Source organism: Pollicipes pollicipes, unplaced genomic scaffold (genome assembly GCF_011947565.3).
Source record: "Pollicipes pollicipes isolate AB1234 unplaced genomic scaffold, Ppol_2.1 Scaffold_2555;HRSCAF=2994_pilon_pilon_pilon, whole genome shotgun sequence".
Lineage (NCBI taxonomy): Eukaryota > Metazoa > Arthropoda > Thecostraca > Pollicipedomorpha > Pollicipedidae > Pollicipes > Pollicipes pollicipes.
In genome coordinates, this window is record NW_023596136.1 from 30645752 (window position 1) to 30663694 (window position 17943).

General features: G+C 53.0%; 2 protein-coding genes across 2 annotated transcripts; one reads left to right on the top strand and one right to left on the bottom strand.

The window, feature by feature from the left end:
- LOC119100211 (uncharacterized) lies at window positions 1-7006 on the top strand. The gene is made up of 5 exons (XM_037223324.1): window positions 1-119; window positions 422-841; window positions 5309-5506; window positions 5642-5728; window positions 6995-7006. Exons 1-5 carry the CDS (start codon window positions 111-113, stop codon window positions 7004-7006), a joined length of 726 nt encoding a protein of 241 aa, XP_037079219.1. The 5' UTR covers window positions 1-110.
- Window positions 7007-7055: 49 nt separating this feature from the next.
- LOC119100222 (BTB/POZ domain-containing protein KCTD3) lies at window positions 7056-17733 on the bottom strand. The gene is made up of 10 exons (XM_037223335.1): window positions 17665-17733; window positions 14784-14861; window positions 14221-14394; window positions 13624-13810; window positions 13151-13236; window positions 11403-11657; window positions 10030-10226; window positions 9157-9360; window positions 8495-8635; window positions 7056-7078 (listed from the first exon to the last, which is right to left on the bottom strand). The coding sequence occupies exons 2-10, from the start codon at window positions 14828-14830 to the stop codon at window positions 7056-7058; spliced, it is 1314 nt and encodes a 437-aa protein (XP_037079230.1). The 5' UTR covers window positions 14831-14861; window positions 17665-17733.
- Window positions 17734-17943: the final 210 nt, after the last annotated feature.

The window sequence follows — 17943 nt, forward strand, 5'->3', positions numbered from 1 at the left end:
GACGGGCCACCGTCTCCACTATATAACCCAGCACCGGCCGGGACAGGCCATCACAGCAGCTGCACCTACCGACAAGCGACAGCTCCCCTCCCCATACCACCATACTAATCATGAAGATGGTGAGTCTAAGTGTCATAAACTCTCGCTGGTCTAAACACGAGCCTTGGATTGTGAGGTACTGAAGCTAATGACATACTGAGCTGCGCCGAGGAAAAATATGGTCCTTTTACACAGGAATCAGACCGTAAACTACGATGGTCTATCACCATTTGACTTGTCACACATTGCAAACATCAAGCAAAAAGCGGATGAACTATGCGTTAGTTGTCATTTTAAGTTTCTCTCTAGTGTCTTCTAAGCCATCATGTTCGAGCAATCAGCACACCATCGGTAATGCTTCCGTCCCAATTACTTTTCACAGCTGGCTCTTCTGACGCTGGTGGCCGCTGTCGCCGCCGACTCGCAGCCCCGCACCAGCTACGGTGCCGCCCCGGCCGTGCGTACCGTCGCCGCCCCCCTGCCCCTGGTCCGCATCCTCGAGTCGTCCAGCACCAGCGACGACCAGGGCGGCTACGCCTTCCGCTTTTTCTCCGAGGACGACATCGAGCGCGCGGAGGAAGCGGCCGACGGCACCGTGGCCGGCTCCTACAGCTACATCTCGCACGAGGGCGTGCCCGTCAGCGTGCGTTACGTGGCCGACACGCTGGGCTTCCGGGCGGAGAGCGACGCACTGCCCACGCCCGTGCCCACCGAGTACCCGACGACCGAGGTGCCTTCCACCGAGACGGCGCCAGAGGTGCGCACCGTGCAGGAGGGCTACTCGGCGCCGGAGCGGCAGGTGGTGCGGGCCCAGCAGCCGGCCGTCGTGTACGGGCCCGTCTACGAGTACCGGCCCGTCTCCCAGTGAGACTAAGCACGGCCTCACCGCCGCCTGTCCATCGGAGCCGCCTTCGCCACTGATCGACGCCTGTTTGGAGACAAGCTACGTCTATTTATGTCTGTGTGAGAGAACGGGACCAAGTCACCGCTGTATTTATAGTGTGACTCATCTGTGCACATGAATAAATTTCACATAAGCAATTTTAACATGGCCTTGTTGTCTGCCTGTTCCGCTGTAAAACGGTGGGCATCAAAGGCCTTCGGCCGCTGGGCAAGGGCTCATCTTGCCAATCCATTGGATGTGAAGGTCCGAAACTGCTTGAGACAATCTAAGACGGCAAGGAAACCTTCTTGGGCGGAAGAAAGGAAACCAGGAGAAAAAGGAAAGTTGCACCCAACACAGAAAAACACATCACGAAAACATTCAATACCGTACCCGCGGTAATCATACGTTTGTTTTGAGTATAGCATTCAATGCAGCAACCACTAAGTCAAAAGCTTTGTTCGACTTCGCTGTTGTGAAGCATGTTTTCACGAGGACCTACAAAGTTAACAATAGTGATTCAGTGCCAACTGCTGAAGGGTTAATACGCGTTCGGATGGGTCAATTTCACTTCCACAGTTTTGTCCGACAAAAGCTTCCGAACGGCGTGGCGCAGCAATGCCAAGCTCTGTTTGGCTGTAGGCGATTGAACAGCCAGCTTTTCGGCATTCAAAGCTACACATGCCTCATACCATCGATAATCTGCACAGGTCAGCGTCAGGCCATAGCTGTCAGCGACAGCAGTTTCTTAGGAGAGCTTTCAAGGTGATGCAACGACAGCGCGCTAAACGAAATAATGCCGTTTTGAGAGGGTTTCAGAGGCAGGTTGAAGGTTGAACCATTGCATTGACCTTAGGTCACGCGTTAGGGTAAGACCAAGATAAAAACCAAACTGCTTTTCTAGATAACTAGCGCCATGAGGTAGTTTTTGGCGCTGTTCCAAATTCCTCTACCACAACGTCAATACATGAATGGTTTTGACTTCATAAACGTCCGGGGAATTTACTGACCGAAAATGTTTTCTTGCTTTGCAGACCATGTCGCCCAGGAGAGATTTTGACCCCTATTATCATCTGAAATATATAAATAACCTCGAGGAATTTTGGTTATTTTAGCCATCTAAAAATCAGCTAAGGTTACGGACCTGATATAAATACGGATGACCTATTGTTTACGAAGAACGACTGGTAAAGCCGGTTGAGTGAAGAGATCCGAGGTGCGCTCGAGCATGAATCTTGCGCTCGACCTTGTTTGATCCAAAGGTCACGGCGTAAGGAACCATTTTGACGCAAGTGAGTTAACGTACATCCCTGCCTACTCCATGAATTTGTTGGCTGCACCTCTCTTGGTTTTCGACAAATCTGTGGGAGGGGTCAAACTGACCCGCCACGCACGCAAGTGTATTATATTCAACCGGTCACCAGGTATCGTGCTGTACGGGAGTGTTCCACATTTGCATGAAATTTGAGCTCAAATCGCCATCTTGAATATACTGAGCTCAAACAGCCATCCGAAATGACACGTATTTCGGGAGAGTTTGAAGGAGGCTGTGGAAGACATTAGTGGCGCCCAGGGGTGGAACTTCGTTACATCTTAAGGGAGACATGGCCCTTAAATGTCGAGCGCCCCCCCCCCCCCCCGAATGTTGGACTGGGCCCCTTTGTATTTGGCTGAGCCCTCGCTATACTTTGCTCGCCCTCACATGCGAAACTTGACTCCCGATACCAGTTCTTTTCAGTTCTTTAACGCAAGGAAAATTCAAGATTTTGTGGGGAATCACAATTTGGTATTAAAGAGGACAATTACGCAACACAATACCCAGTAGCTTACGTAAAACGAAACGCACAAGTTGCATTTTGTCAGTCGCTGACGTCACAGTGAATGTGCGTCATTGGGGCCTAACGACGCTTCTGAGACTATATGGCGACGCCTGCCTCTCATCCAGGCAGAAAGGGCGGGCATCACTGGGAATCGAACCCAACAGTGAATGGCTAAACGCAAAAGCGATAGCCTGTACACATTGTCTACTTCGTAATGCTACTCGAGCGACATGTCAAAACGCGAATAGTGAAATGTTGGTGGTCGCAGCGGAAGGCGGCAAAACAAATAAAATTGGTAGATTTTTGATGCAACAGTTTCTTGAAGAGAAAGATATGGCTAACTCCCTAGAGCACGAGCGGCATGTTTTGTGTCGTTAACATGAAGAAAGTCCGATAATGTGCTGCACGTTTTGAGGTCTTAAAGGAGCGAGAAAATTTCTTACATTTAGACCGTGTCAGATGCCCAGGTAAGAAGACCGGACATCTCATACACGACCGACGCAGCGACCCGTCACTGACGCAAAAAGATCTCTTACCCGCACGGGGAGTCCAATGCCTAGTTGTCGCCGAGACACCAATTCGACTCATCGACTCCTGCCTACTGGTTGAAACGGTGCGGAGGGTCCCTCGTTCAGTCTTGCGACCTCTGACTGGCACAAGTCGCTGTCTCATTGTGAGCGCAGATCACTGCACCATCATTTTTCACGTCTCATGTCATTAGCAGGAGGGCCCTGAACAACGCAGAAGGCCTTTTGACATTCGAGGCCCCGCTCCTGTCCCTGTTCAGCAAATGCGCCCACGGTCGACTCTGGGCTTATTGCCAACACGGAGCCTTGTTGGGCACCGTCAGCCTTTGACCAGCACACGGGTCAGGCCAACGCACGCTTTTTCGGGTCAACACTTGCAGGCCCGGCCCTACCCCGACTTGGGAAAGAGACCCCATCGCCAAGACCGGCGCGGGACAGTGTTCCGTATTGCCTACTGGCTGATGTCCCTTCATCCCCGGCCTGCCCTTCGGACCCTTCGATCGCACCCTTGACTGTCGCTCCCTTGGGGCCCAAAGGGCTACTCGGCACCTCGCGACCTAAGACCTGGGGTAGATAACATGCCCTTGTCCTACTGATAGTGGCACCCTTGGTTCCTTGAGTAAATAAAAACATGGATACATTTTTGTGCCCCCTTGATTTTGACACCACTTGAAACTAAAGGGCTTGGTGGCCTTCGTGGTGCCTCGGTAGAAGTGGGCGCCTCTTCAAAATACAAGACGTGGTGCCCGAAATGAAGCCATCGGATATTTCTTTGGCGATATGTCCGACTGAGAATTTCGTCAGGGTGGTAGGCGTAAAAGTTGGGCAGTTCCTGATTTTGGTGCCCTTTGAAAATGAAAATGTGGAGAATCTTTAAATGACCCGTTTGGATTGGCTGCCTACTTAAATTAAGGTTATGGTGCTCCAAAATAAGTTTTATCACGTCGGGTCGCGCAGTATAGGCAAGCACCTCTAACAGAACTCTTTTGCTATTTTGAACAATTGCATGAATGAGATTATAGCTAACCAATTACGGGGCCGGACCAGGTTTATCCCCTATACTGGTGGGGGTTAGCGATCATACGCATAGCTGTCATTTACCTAAATGAACGAATAGCTGAATGATATTCATTGAGAAGCAACAACTTAATGACGATGATAAAGAAATTACACCATATACAAACCGGGAGCCTACTATTCCCAATATGCAAAGAATCTCTATCGTAAACCTATCGAACCAAAAATTTAGGCCATCTCTCACGCATCATTAAAGGCCTTCATGAACATGCCTACTGAAAAAAGTTGAAGAGCATGACTTGTCACTCGGGAGAAATCGTTCCACTTTTTGTGACACCATTTCGGAGCTTCAGACGTGAATGGACTGGTACGCCGCAAGTTACGTCATGCGGTCAGGCACATAACCAGCAGCATGCATTAGTAAGGATTGTGGAGAAGAAATGAAATCAGAACGTCCGAAGCGAAATCAATCCCGATCAGGGACGAGCCATCGAACGGTCCGCCCCACCCGGCTGACGGGTGGCCGGGGCCGCGGGCTCTGGCCAGAATCCAGGGGGCGGGGGGAGGGAGCGACCTCATAACTTGTCCTGACCAGGGTCGACGGGCCACCGGCTCCACTATATAACCCAGCACCAGCCGGGACAGAGCATCACAGCAGCTGCACCTACCGACGAGCGACAGCTCCCGTCCCCATACGGCCATACTCATTATGAAGATGGTAAGTCTGAACGACTTGTAAGCTTTCTCTGGTTTAAATAAGACGGAACGTTTTTGACGCCACTGAGTCTACTTACACCATGGCCTGCGCCAAAAGGCAACTGAATTCGCCTGCACGAAAACCTAACGCACACGGAAGACAGTCTTTGACGAGCCTAATTTTCTGGCATTGCTAAGTTCAATCATAAAAACGCGGGCAGTGTCCAAAAATTGTTACTCAAAACCTCCGAAACCTCTCTTTAAGCCGTCATATTTGAGAGGTCATCCGATCCCGTCTGACACTTTCGTTCCCTTGTTATTCACAGTTGGTTCTTCTAACGCTGGTGGCCGCCGTCGCCGCCGACTCGCAGCCCCGCACCAGCTACGGCGCCGCCCCGGCCGTGCGTACCGTCGCCGCCCCCCTGCCCCTGGTCCGCATCCTCGAGTCGACCAGCACCAGCAACGACCAGGGCGGCTACGCCTTCCGCTTCCTTTCCGAGGACGACATCCAGCGGCAGGAGGAGGCGGCCGACGGCACCGTGTTCGGCTCCTACAGCTACATCTCGCCCGAGGGCGTGCCCGTCAGCGTGCGCTACGTGGCCGACACGCTGGGCTTCCGGGCGGAGAGCGACGCGCTGCCCACGCCCGTGCCCACCGAGTACCCGACGCCTGAGGTGCCGTCCACCGAGGCGGCGCCCGAGGTGCGCACCGTGCAGGAGGGCTACTCGGCGCCGGAGCGGCAGGTGGTGCGGGCCCAGCAGCCGGCCGTCGAGTACGAGCCCGTCTACGAGTACCGGCCCGTCTCCCAGTGAGACTGAGCACGGCCTCGCCGCCGCCTGTCCATCGGAACCGCCTTCGCCATTGACCGACGCCATGTCTGGAGACACGCTACGTCTATTTATGTGTGTGTGAGAGAGCGGGACCAAGTCACCGCTGTATTTATGGTGTGAACTATCTGTGTACATGAATACATTTCACTTCAGCAAGCACTCTCAATGCCATGGGTATGGTCATAGTAGAACAACCAGCTACTCTAACGCGCCTAGAGGACTTACAATGAATCTAGAGAGTGGAACTGGGGGCTGTTACGGAACGAAGCCACGTAGGACGTGTGAATCTTGTAGATTAATGGGACATTTCACTCAAATCCCCCCCCAAACACTAAGCCTACTCCCAGCACAAATACAAAAGTAAAAACGCTATAAATGACCACTTTTCAGGCAGGCTCGAAGGGCGCATTATCCAAACGTAGTAAATGGGTGAATGGCTGAGTGAAAAAGCCAGTGAATGAATGCGTGTGAGAGCCTTTCAGTACAAGCGACTGGGTGCTACGGAGCGGACGAAACATGAGTGATGGAGTGGTATCATCTCGAGCCATTGCGTTGCGTCACGCGTTGACAGCGTAGTATTGCGTACAGAGTCCTCACCGCTGACCTCGATTGACTCGGCAGACAGCATCAGCATATTCTATAACACAATGTCTGACTGTGCGGACTTTTCCGAGAGCTGAACGACGCTAACTTTGAACCATCTGTCTAGGTAACACACAAAATATGCGCAAGCTTCCTTCGCTCAAAGTGAAATTTCGCGACGAAAATATAGCCACCTCCACCTAATCCACAAATTCGGCATTTGGTTCACGTCATCTCTCCTGGGTTTGACGTCACCCAGCTGTCTCAGAGATGAGTCTGGGCCCCGTGCATACCACCTCTCATCCCCGCGATTACAAGCCCTCTGGTTCCTTGCCCACCATTCTCAGTGCACAGCTTTCCTCGCACGTACACTTTTGTTTTTCGGTGCATGGAAACAGTTCACCAAAAACAATCCTGCCGTTCAAGTTGAAAGGTTCGATTTACGTCTGCACAACGAAAATGCGATCACATCTCTGGCGTGCGTGGAAGCCTGGGCCGGCCAGACTCCCATGGCACGTTTACTCATCACACCCTCTTAGGTTCCTCTGCATCAATAACGCTCTGCCCACGTCCGGAGCGCGCGGCTGGGTTCGTCCTCAGCCTGCCTTCTAGCCTTGGCACCGCAGCCGGGAGGGCAGCTCACGTGGCGGGTGACGTGTGTTTACAGCGCGCTACCGCCTGAATCTGGCGCCCCGACCACGTCACAGTCTACACGTGCCCTCAAGCATCGCTGGTCGAGATGAAGCTGTCTTCTCACGCTGACTGTGACGTCTTACACTTGCGGGACATGTGTTCATGCTTTTACTCTGCTCATTTGTTGGCTTTGCGCGAGATGCGAATGTGTGTGCGGGGTGGGGGTGGGGTGCGGAGGGGGATGCCCTTTTGAGTGTGTATTCTATGCCACTGTGCATGTCGCATGTTTCCATCTTTGCATGACTAGGGTCCATGAAAAGCCCTCTTGGCTTGGACAGTACCACGGGGATGGGACCCCGATGTAACAATAAGTAAATAGGTGAGCAAGTCCACAAGTGAATGAACTCGCCCATTGGTGAATGACTAAATCAAATGAGCGAGTGAGCATTCGATCGTAGCGAGCAAATGGGCGCTGTATTACGATGTAGGGCAAACTATTCTTAATGAACTATGCGCATACAACAATACGATCTGTTCACTTAAACGATATCGTTTCTTGTAAGTCAGATCATGCAAATCTGGAGATGAATACCCGATTTTCAGGTCATGCAGGAGTTTTAACAGGCGGTGAATGGCAGAATTCGAGGACGTGAGGTGGGTTAGTGTAAATGAATGGTGGGTTCGAGACTCTCCGAAAGCAAACGCTTCGCCAAACGGAGCCATCTTCACCACCAGGTGTCATGCCATGCAGTGGTGCGATGGTCTGAATATCCCTGAACAATACCTGGCTGACAGACCGGAACAATATTATCTCAATTACGACCATGTGGTTGGCGTGCGTCAGTGTCCACACATTACGCCATGCTTATCTACGGCTGTACCCTCAAAGCCAACAAGGTTTAATCTTTGCGACTAAATGGCACGTGACCTGTAACGTTTGTGAACCACTGGTCCAGCGGCCCACACTGGCTTCGAGCCAGTATAGGTAGCGCAAACACAAGTTAGAATCCTCCCCATTTCTGAGCAGGAACACCGTACCAGGAATGCCAAAACGTCGCTTTGATGATCATACGCCTCACTCAGACCCGTAGCCGCTCTGCGCATGTTCCCATGAGATGGACAATCAAATAGGAAATAAATGAAGCAAATAAACGACATAAACCTTGCACGACTGACCGCAAAACCGGAGCCAAACCAACGAACACATCCGTCTGGTCCAACATCGGAAGCCATTGAGTGTGATCTCACTGTTCCGCCCGAGTCAGAATATTTGCATAGTGAGTCATCACCGCCCGCCAAATCACGACCTTGAAAGCCGCTTCAGGTCCCTCACCATTATGCAAAACCGTCGAACCAAACGCTAATGCTCTCCTTGTTGGCGGCGGCGGCGGGCCGCCTTCAGCGCCGGCCGGCACCGCCTGCCGGACTCGGCACACTCACGACTCGGGCGGGGACAACAGGGGCTACATGACTCGGCCCAGCCGGACTTACTCGTTTTGGGAGTCAGGTACACGCTGATGGCAGTGATAGGATCGTCGCTGGCGTCATGGTACAGCTCCGTCACCAGAAGGTCGTTGTCCTTCATACGCAGCGGGAATTTCTGCATGTCTGCGGAACGGACAGGACAGGCTCCGGCAGATTGCCCACGTATACTGAGCTGAGGGGCGCCGAGCGGTGTAAGTGACCAAGCACGTCACTCCAGTCAGCACCCAGCACAGCACTCATCCCCAGTGGGGAAGCGGTTGGCCTTAAATCTAGCCATTATCCTTGAAAGCACGCGTTCAGTGAATTGCCACGTAATGTGCTACCCTCGTGGCATAAGGGAAACATGCTGGACAACTGATCCCGCGGAACTAAGTAACAAAATCCAGGGGCGAGAACGGCGTTTGGCCTCGCTGACGCGGAAAGGTCGACTAGGAGCTGGCAACGTGGTTACACACGGCCCAGCACGGCCGCGTCGTGCCACCGTAGAGCGCGCAGAGCCCTGAACAACTCCCTCTGGCAAAAACGTCGGGGGCGGGATCTCCTAATAAGATGGATCAACAAAAAAAAGGCTGGGAAGAGCCGTTGCCGTGTACCGCGACGCTGCTAAGGCGGGACGGCGGCAGGGCGCCAGGTCCACCACTGACCGATGTAGTAGATGGAGCCGTTGGTGCCGCCGAGCAGGAGGAAGCTGCCGGCGCGGTCGAAGCTGGAGATGTGGCCCACCTCCTGCGCCTGCCAGTGGTGCGTCATGGCGTGCCAGACGCCGATCCTGCCCACCGACGACAGCCCCACCAGCTGCGGCCCGATGAAGAACAGGTGCTCCACTGGTACGCCCAGGTTGAACTGGCCTGGGGCGCGGCAGGGGGGTGGTGTCACGAGCGGCACAGTGAAGCGCCAGGGGTACGACGTCTGGGGGGAGGACGGCGTCGAGAGACAAGTGGAGTCGAAGCGCGAATGCCTACCTCATATCGTCGTGACACAGAAAATATAAATGGTTTGCGCTCGCTTCGCTGCGCGAAAGGGCAATGCAAGTGACGCAGGCATCACCGCCATCCGTGACGTAACGTAGAATCGTGTCTCAAAAGCGTGAAGCGGATCTCAGGTATCACTTGTAGCTGTTTTTCACTCCCGGATCACTTGGACGCGTTACCCGCGTAAAACCGTTCCGCGCACTAAAGAAACAAAGGAACATTATCTAGTTGTGGTTTCAACTTGCAGAGAGCCGGCTTGGTTGTTCCAAGACACATCTATGCCGATCAACCGCCGACATGGTTCCAGATTACAGTGTGAGGCCTGAACCGATGCCAGCCGCCCCACCGACCGCTCGTCGTGCATGGAGGAGCCGCTCCGACGGACCTCAAAACCCATCGCCCTCGCCAAGAGCCGGGAGCCTGGAGCCAAGGCACGCGCCACTCACCGACGTCCGACTTAGAGCCGTCCTCGGAGATGCCCCAGCGGTGGACCTCAGTCCCCCGGCTCCCCCCCCCCCGCCGGGAGCCGAGGCGCGCGCCACTCACCGACGTCCGACTTGGAGCCGTCCTCGGAGATGCCCCAGAGGTGGACAGTGCCGCCGCAGCTGATGCCCAGCATCTTGGTGCTGGTGTCGGCCACAGAACCGTTCGGCACCACCTTGGCGTTGATCGCCACACGGTCTATGGTGGCCGGGATGTGCGGCGATGTGTAGAACAGGTGCCAGCCCGTGGAGTCCTTCATCCTGGACGGGTCCAAGCGATCACCTTAGCATTCATCCAATGCACCGTGAGATAGGCACTTACACGAACGCCATTGATTCCGTCACGTGTATCAAGTCTGGGAGAAAGGGTTACGCCTCAAGTCTGGGAGATGACTAAGACCACCTGTTGGCAGTGATTCACACGCAATATGGGCTGGATACAGCCACTTTAAAATTCACCGCAGCAAACAATGTGGCACATCTGCAACGAATAACAGCCAAATGACCGCGACTACCACCCGACAAAAAACAGAGCCCATGGCAGTGGGAGAGCTGTGGGAAAGGGACAGCAATCGCGTAAAGTGACCCCTGCACAACGAAAGTCAACAGTCCTGCCCGAATGGCGTGAAAGAGGTGATGCGATGCCGTCCGCCCCGGGCCACGGGCGCCCGAATTCAACCCGGGCGGTCCATCACGTGACCGGCCAGCCGGTTGGGTCACAGAGCCCGACTAGGATCCGTCACACATCAGTCGGAGTAGCGGCTGTCGGGCAACGGGAGCACCGGCAGTGAGGATATAACAGGAACGAGACCTTCAGAGCTTCCGCACATTCCAACGTCTTTCCGCGACAGGAACTTGGTCACACCCGGACACCCGCAGATAGCAGCAGCACTTAAAAGCCCTCCTGCTCGAAACACCATAACCAGCATGCACAGACGACGTGAGCTTATGAGATACTCGGCGCCCGTCCGTCACCGTCCTCTGATGGACAGCGTCCGTCACGGTCCTCAGGCATGGGCAGTGTCCGTCACTGTCCTCAGGGATGGACAGCCCTCGTCGCAGTCCTCAGGGATGCGTAGCGCCCGGCGTTGTCCTCAGGGATGGGCAGCGTCTGTCGCTGTCCTCAGGGATGGGCAGCGTCTGTCGCTGTCCCAGGGATGAGCCAGTGCTCGTCGCTGTCCTCCGGGATGGGCAGCGTCTGTCGCTGTCCTCAGGGATGGGGCAGCGTCCGTCGCTGTCCGCAGGAATGGGCAGCGTCCGTCGCTGTCCTCAGGGATGGACAGTGCTCGTCGTTGACCTCGCTCTCCCCTAAAAACACCCCCCGGTGCCGCTGTGCTGGTACAGAGCACCGCACCCGAGAGCCTCCATTGTCCCCTGAGTACAAGCTCCACGAGGACGCTTTTCTCGCGACATCTCGCCACCGGGGTGGTGACCTACCGATAGCAGGAGACGTGGTGTGCGTAGGCAGCCACCAGCCAGTTGTGGTGTCCCCGGATGAGCCGCACACCGGCCGGCTCGGCCCAGCCGCCGCCAGGCGGCGCCAGCAGCGGCCCAAGGTCGGCGCGCAGAAGGCGGCTCAGGTCGGCAGACGAGCTCCGCGAGTGCGCGTGGCGGAGGTCGAGCGAGCCGCCGCGAGAGTGGCCCGGCCGGGGCAGCGCCGCCGGCGGCCGTGGCGCCAGGCCGGCCACGAACCTGACGACGGACCGAGGGGGGGACGGTGAGAGAGTGTCGAGGCGAGGCAGGTCAGCGGGGGTCGGGTGGGCGACGCGGAAGCTGAGGAGGCCGCGAACCTGACGACCGATGGAGCGGCGGTGAGAAGGCGTCGAGGCGAGGCAGGACAGCGGGGGTCGGGTGAGGGACGCGGAAGCCGAGGAGGCCGCAAACCTGACGACCGACGGAGCGGCGGTGAGAGGGTGTCGAGGCGAGGCAGGTCACGAGGCCAGGGACGGCGGGGGTTGAACGGGGGACGCGGAAGCTGCGGAGGCCACGAACCTTCCAGCGGACGGAGGGACGGTCAGACAACGGTCAGGGCTAAGTCATGACTCGAGAGCCTGCCAGATGGGGGAGTTAAATAGGGATGTGTTGAGGGGACAAGTCGGGAGCCTGACTGCAGGGGAGAGATGCTCAGGTGGCAGGAGTGGTGGTGACGAAGAAAGTAGTGAAGCGCAACAACTGCCAACCCTCTCACTTGCAGAAGTGAGATGCAAGGGCAGTGGGCCAGAGCGGGAAGACACATAATATCAGGACCAACAGTGGATGTGGTGTGACTAGGCGTGATTATGGTTATCGCTTTTACTCCTAGCTGAAAGCCGTACAGGTGACTAATGCGACGATGCAGTACGACAATCTGGTATACAGTGCAATACAGCTAGTTACAATACAAAACGACAAGAGCAAGTCTGTGCCGTAAGTCAATGACAGTCAATCGCAGGAAGTCAGTTAAAACAACTTCCACGACAGCGAACACGGCTTCTATCGACGCTAGTCCAACCTGGGCGGTGCACGATCCGGACCAGTGAGCACATCAATGACCGAGAGCTGGGTCAACAGTGGTGAGTCAAGTGACTCGTCCATGGCCACCGCATTGATCACGTGTCATAAAACTGGCCCAAGCTCAGCGGCTAACTGCACGCGGCCTTCGGTGATAGGCACACCGTGGACACGGCCGTCGCCAGTGTCACTGCGTGCGAGTGAATGAAATTCTGTCGACCTCAAGTCATGGGGCCGACTGTCTCCTAATGGATTTATCTGAGGTCATCATAGTGACCTGGGGTCATCATACTGATCTGGGGTCATACTACTGACCTGGGGTTATCACACTGACCTGGGGTCATCACGATGATCTGGAGGGGGTCATCACAATGATCTGGACGGGGTTACCACACTGACCTGGAGGGGTCACCACACTGACATTGGGTTTCCACACTGACCTGGTGCCATCACACTGACCTGGGGTCACCACACTGATATGGGGTCATTAAACTGACCTGGGGTCATTATATCAACTTGGTGTCACTACACTTACCCTCTGATGACCTCTGCTATGGCAATCCAACTGACCCGACAAAACCAGGGCGTCTTTAGCTCATATAACACTCCTGTGGTCCCCAGTCTGATCTACACCGGTCACTAGTCTGACCAGACTGGTCTGCAGTGCGGTGGGAAGCCCACAGCGGCCGACTGACCTCAGGTCGGCCGAGGACTGCCGGGAGTGGGAGCGCGGCGTCTCCGGCAGGCGGACGATGGAGCCGGGCCGGACTGCCGCCGCCGCCTCCAGCTGCTGCTCCTGCTGATGCGGCGACGGCGGCAGCGCTGCCGGCCGGGACCGGTGCGGCGTCGTCAGCCGGGCGGCGGCCATCGCGGCGAGCACCCGACACGGGAGACACCGGGGAGGGCCACGGCAGTACGCGAGGCACAGCAGCGGCACTTGACGGTCCGCCTCAAAGGCACGCCTTTGTCCAATGACAACGATTGGGGACGAGGGACGAGGGAGGGACGATCACAACTTTCGTTACAGCCGATCGATACTCAGCCTTACACTCTGGCGGCGGTCACCGTTAGCTGAGACCCCCTCTCACGTCGCGCCGAACACCAGACTCCTGATCAGTCTCAGCAGGTCGGTGTGACATCACACAGCAGTGACCCTGATCAGCCCCGCCGACGTGGGGCGGCGCCCGCCAGCGCGGGTCGGCGCAGCACACTGACCGGCCGGCGGCAGCAGGCCGTGGAAGAGCACGCTGCCGCAGGTGGGCGCCGCCAGGTCCTGACACAGCGCCAGCCGCCTCACCAGCGGCTGCAGCCCGTAGAACTCGGCCTCGTGCCGCAGCGCGTCCAGCTCCAGCGCGCTGCCGGCCGGTCACGGCGGCGTCAGGAGAGCGGGCCACACAGGGCGCGGCACGTGGGCGGCACCGCCACACGGGCGGCCAGAACGTGCCATGCAGGACGACGTCGGCATGCGTGTTGCAATCTAAATCGATCGGAACATCATTATTGTAGCGTGATTTTGACGATGGCGTGAAGCATGCCACTGTGACAACGGTTGGCTTTTTTGCGCGGACGGTGCACACGCGGTGCTGATCGATTGACAAAAAAAGAGCTGGCTCGTCCCTGGGCCCGACTTGGCCATCGCCTGTTAAGTGGCATGATGAACAGGAAGCCGAACTCTCGCAAAGGAAGTTACAATGCATGGTGTGCTCATCGAAATGACGCAGCACATCTATACGTTTCGGACGTTAAGTGCGTGTAGGTAGCTCACCTTAGGTCAATGTCCCTGGTGCGCAGGTAATTGAGGATGACGCGGAACAGCTTTGGGTCACGATCGATGAAGATGGCGCCGGTTTCATCGCGCATGCTGGAGATCCTGCCACTGAGCAGGGCGGTGAAGAAGGTGTCTTGGATCCAGGTCAGCGTCTGTCTGGACGTAGAGAACCTGCCCAGCCGCGGCCCCCAGTCAGAATCAGTGCCGCCGACGAGCACGCAGGACGTTCTTTTATTTAAAACAATGCGCACAATAGCACCATTACAGAAATGACGCACAGAAAAATGCTCTTGACCTTGCAGCACCGACACACGGGCTGAGAGTTTACGCGACAAGTTTTGTAAATGGCCAGCAGAAAAGCCCAACACACAGCAATTCATACCAGGTATGGATAGAAGGACACATAAATTGGTAATGCTAATTTGCATAGAGAGTTAATGTTGATGTATCACTGTCCACTCCTAACATGCTAAACAAACAAAAGGAGCATGGAGGTAACAGTGTGCATCATTGCAACAATGTACATGGAAGTTTCATGAAACTTATGACACACAACTTACCTGACACCCCCCACATTGAGATTGATAATTTCTGAAAGGCTTGCCATTGCTGAATAGTCACTGAAGCAAATCCTGGAACTGAATGCATAAAAAGTTCACACCACTGATTGCCATGATGCACACAACACTAACTCAGTTTGTGAAAATAATATGACATTCACTTGCTGAAATGCATAGGTGCTGCAGCCTCTCTGATAACAGCTGAGCTTCACATAGGTAAGCAGAGCTCGTGTGCTAGCCATGCCACCCAAGGCAACATACCACACACACACAAACTCAAAGCTCACTGCATTTCAGGACAGCCAATTGTGCAAACTGCTGAGATTATGACTCAGTGTAGGGCATTGTGCTTCATAAGAGATACATGAACTTAATTCCTACAGCACAGACCTGTTTGCTTTTGGAAACCTGTAGGCTAGGATATAAGCACATGTGAAAGACAGGTTTGGAGCAAAAGTGTTCAGCAGACTCAATCCCAACTGCTGCCAGCACCAGCAGTAGTAGGAGGGTAGCTGTAATGTACATTTTCCTCTTTTTTCTACTTTGTATCCACCTCATCATGGTGAAGGCCAAAACAATATGCCACCAATGCTTCTGATTTTTGCACTGGCCTACCATTCTCCAACAGTAAGCAGGTCAGCACTATGAGGGCTTAATATCATTTGCCTATTCCAGGGCTTATTGTGCATATGATTAAAACAAAAGTTGTGCCTTACTGAAATGTTGTGAACTCACAAGACATGCAACCTTTTTTGAATGGTAGGGCTTATAAAGATAAGGTTTTTGCCCCTACAAATCACAAATGCATGCAATATTGTGACTTTTATAAGCTGCTTTCAACCAACACTCTGGACTAACACAATATCAATGTCTGTGATATGGTGACTTGGGATCTGTCCTCAGCCAATGCCTTCGACTAAAATATGCATAATTCATTATCACTACCTAAGTATCACAACACACTCCAGCTCCATGGTATTCAGGAATTTATTATCACATAATCTAGTGTAAATGCAAAACATCCAGGACAAATGACAGCACCAATGAATCACCCAGACATATTGTCATGAACACTTACTGAACAAGGTTTAATTGCACCCAGACCTTTTACAGCTCTTGTACAGACCTTAGTAGAATGTCCAGAGCCTATTGAGTCTTATTACTGGTGTAAAACACCCTCATACTGCTGTGCTCTGCATAACAAACATAGTATTGGCAGCAGGATGCACCCCACCACAGCAGGCAAGTGTGCACACAAACCCCAGTGTTCTTGCTTGGGTCATGGGCAGCCAATGACACTGTATGGGGCAATTGCCTGCCCGCTGTACCAAAATTCAATATTAGCTCCATGGGGCTGCAGTGGGAAGAACATGAGAACAACCTGTGTATTCCCTATCCAGTTCGATGTAATGAGGCCCCATTGCCAAGTACTTGGGCTTCCAGCTTCCAGAAATACAGAGTATTTTGCTGAAATATGATGCCACTCAGGGTACTATGTAGACACATACTCCATGCCAGCAAGTACAACATGCTCTGCATTTCTCAAGACTGCACAGCATGTAATCTATATGAAAAGGTTTTCTTCTTTGAATACTCATGTATAAGTTCACAAGCACTCATGTAGATAAGCTTTGACAGGCATGTATTTCAATTTCATGCACAGTTTTATAAGATTAGTTCATAGTTATCACACCCAATAAACTAATTAGGTATATATGCATATACATACAAGTGTGTGTGTGTGTTGTGTGTGTGTGTGTATACACATATTCACACAAATGATTTGTCATGGATAAATCCTGCTAATGCTATGACAAGTATTTAATGCCTCTTTTTTACAGCTTGCAGCCAATGATTACTTAGGGCTCTCTATGATGCATATCACAATAGCAGAAATAGGAATGTGACCCACATCATAAGGCACAATGATATAAACATAATGAGTTATGATGCTACACCATACAAAAATATGGTAACCATGGTCTATAAACTTAAGGCTGGGCATCCAGTGCTTTTGGTTTCATGCATAATCATTCAGCAGCTTGAAAGTTTTGCAGGTAGAACACAATCAAAATAACCAAAAGCCATATGTCCTAAGCCTACAAATGCTGTCAATAAGCCTGGGCATCTAAATGCACCCACTTGAGTGCTTAACTTTTGTTGAAAAGTGATGAAATGTGTTGCCAAGATAAATTTCCCAGTTACAGGCACTGGCAGTCTGTGTTCTGGAACTACTCCTGTCACAATAAGCCATTGCTGGCACAATGTAAGCTGAGCTATAAGATGACAGCCAATATGTCTCTTGCCTGGAATTGGCTGCATACCAGTTTACAAATCATAGCAAACATGCAAATGAAATGTTTGGGGCAGACAGAATCCTGCGCAAGAGAGGATAATGAGTTGCCCCATTTAAGGCAGATTTTGTAAATCTTACTTATCCCCAGAAACATGATGTAATATCAAATTTGGTCATTTTCAATGATCTTATTAGGCTCTGCATAGTGGAACACATTATGATGACCAAATCAGTCCGAATTCAATAATTTCTGCCCCATCAATTTGATGGGCTCTTTCAAAGTGGAAGTTGTGCTTCACCGATGTTCCAATGAGATACTCTCAAACTATCACATCTTGATCAATAGGCTGTGTGGTTTCATTTGCCATATACTATAACCATGTCCCTACGTTTCTCAACTGAAAACAAAAAAAAAGCAGCGAGCCGAAAAATATGTTAAACAGTTCGAGGGAAGAACCGCACCACTGGACTTTACGTGCACACCGTACATCAAGTCTTGAGCAGCGAAACCAACTAATTCTACAGTGATGTTTGCAACCGATTATCCAGCACTGAATGCATCCAGTTGCCTCACCCCCCACTTACCTTTGCTCACACAAAATGTAGCCCAATGCTGAGTGGAGTGTTTCATTCCCCCTTCTGCTTCAAAACAAATGAAGTCCTAAACATATGACAAATATAACGTACAAGAGACACCCTGCTACCAAATTTAGTCTTCGGCATAATTACTGGATATGGCAGTGATTTTTTTGAAAATTTGTGCGCCAACTTTTCTGTGGTTGGTCTGTGGTGTGCTGTGTTCAACCTCTTACAAGTCGTACGTTGCATCAAAAGGTTGCTCGGGGTGCGGATGACTGGTTGCGG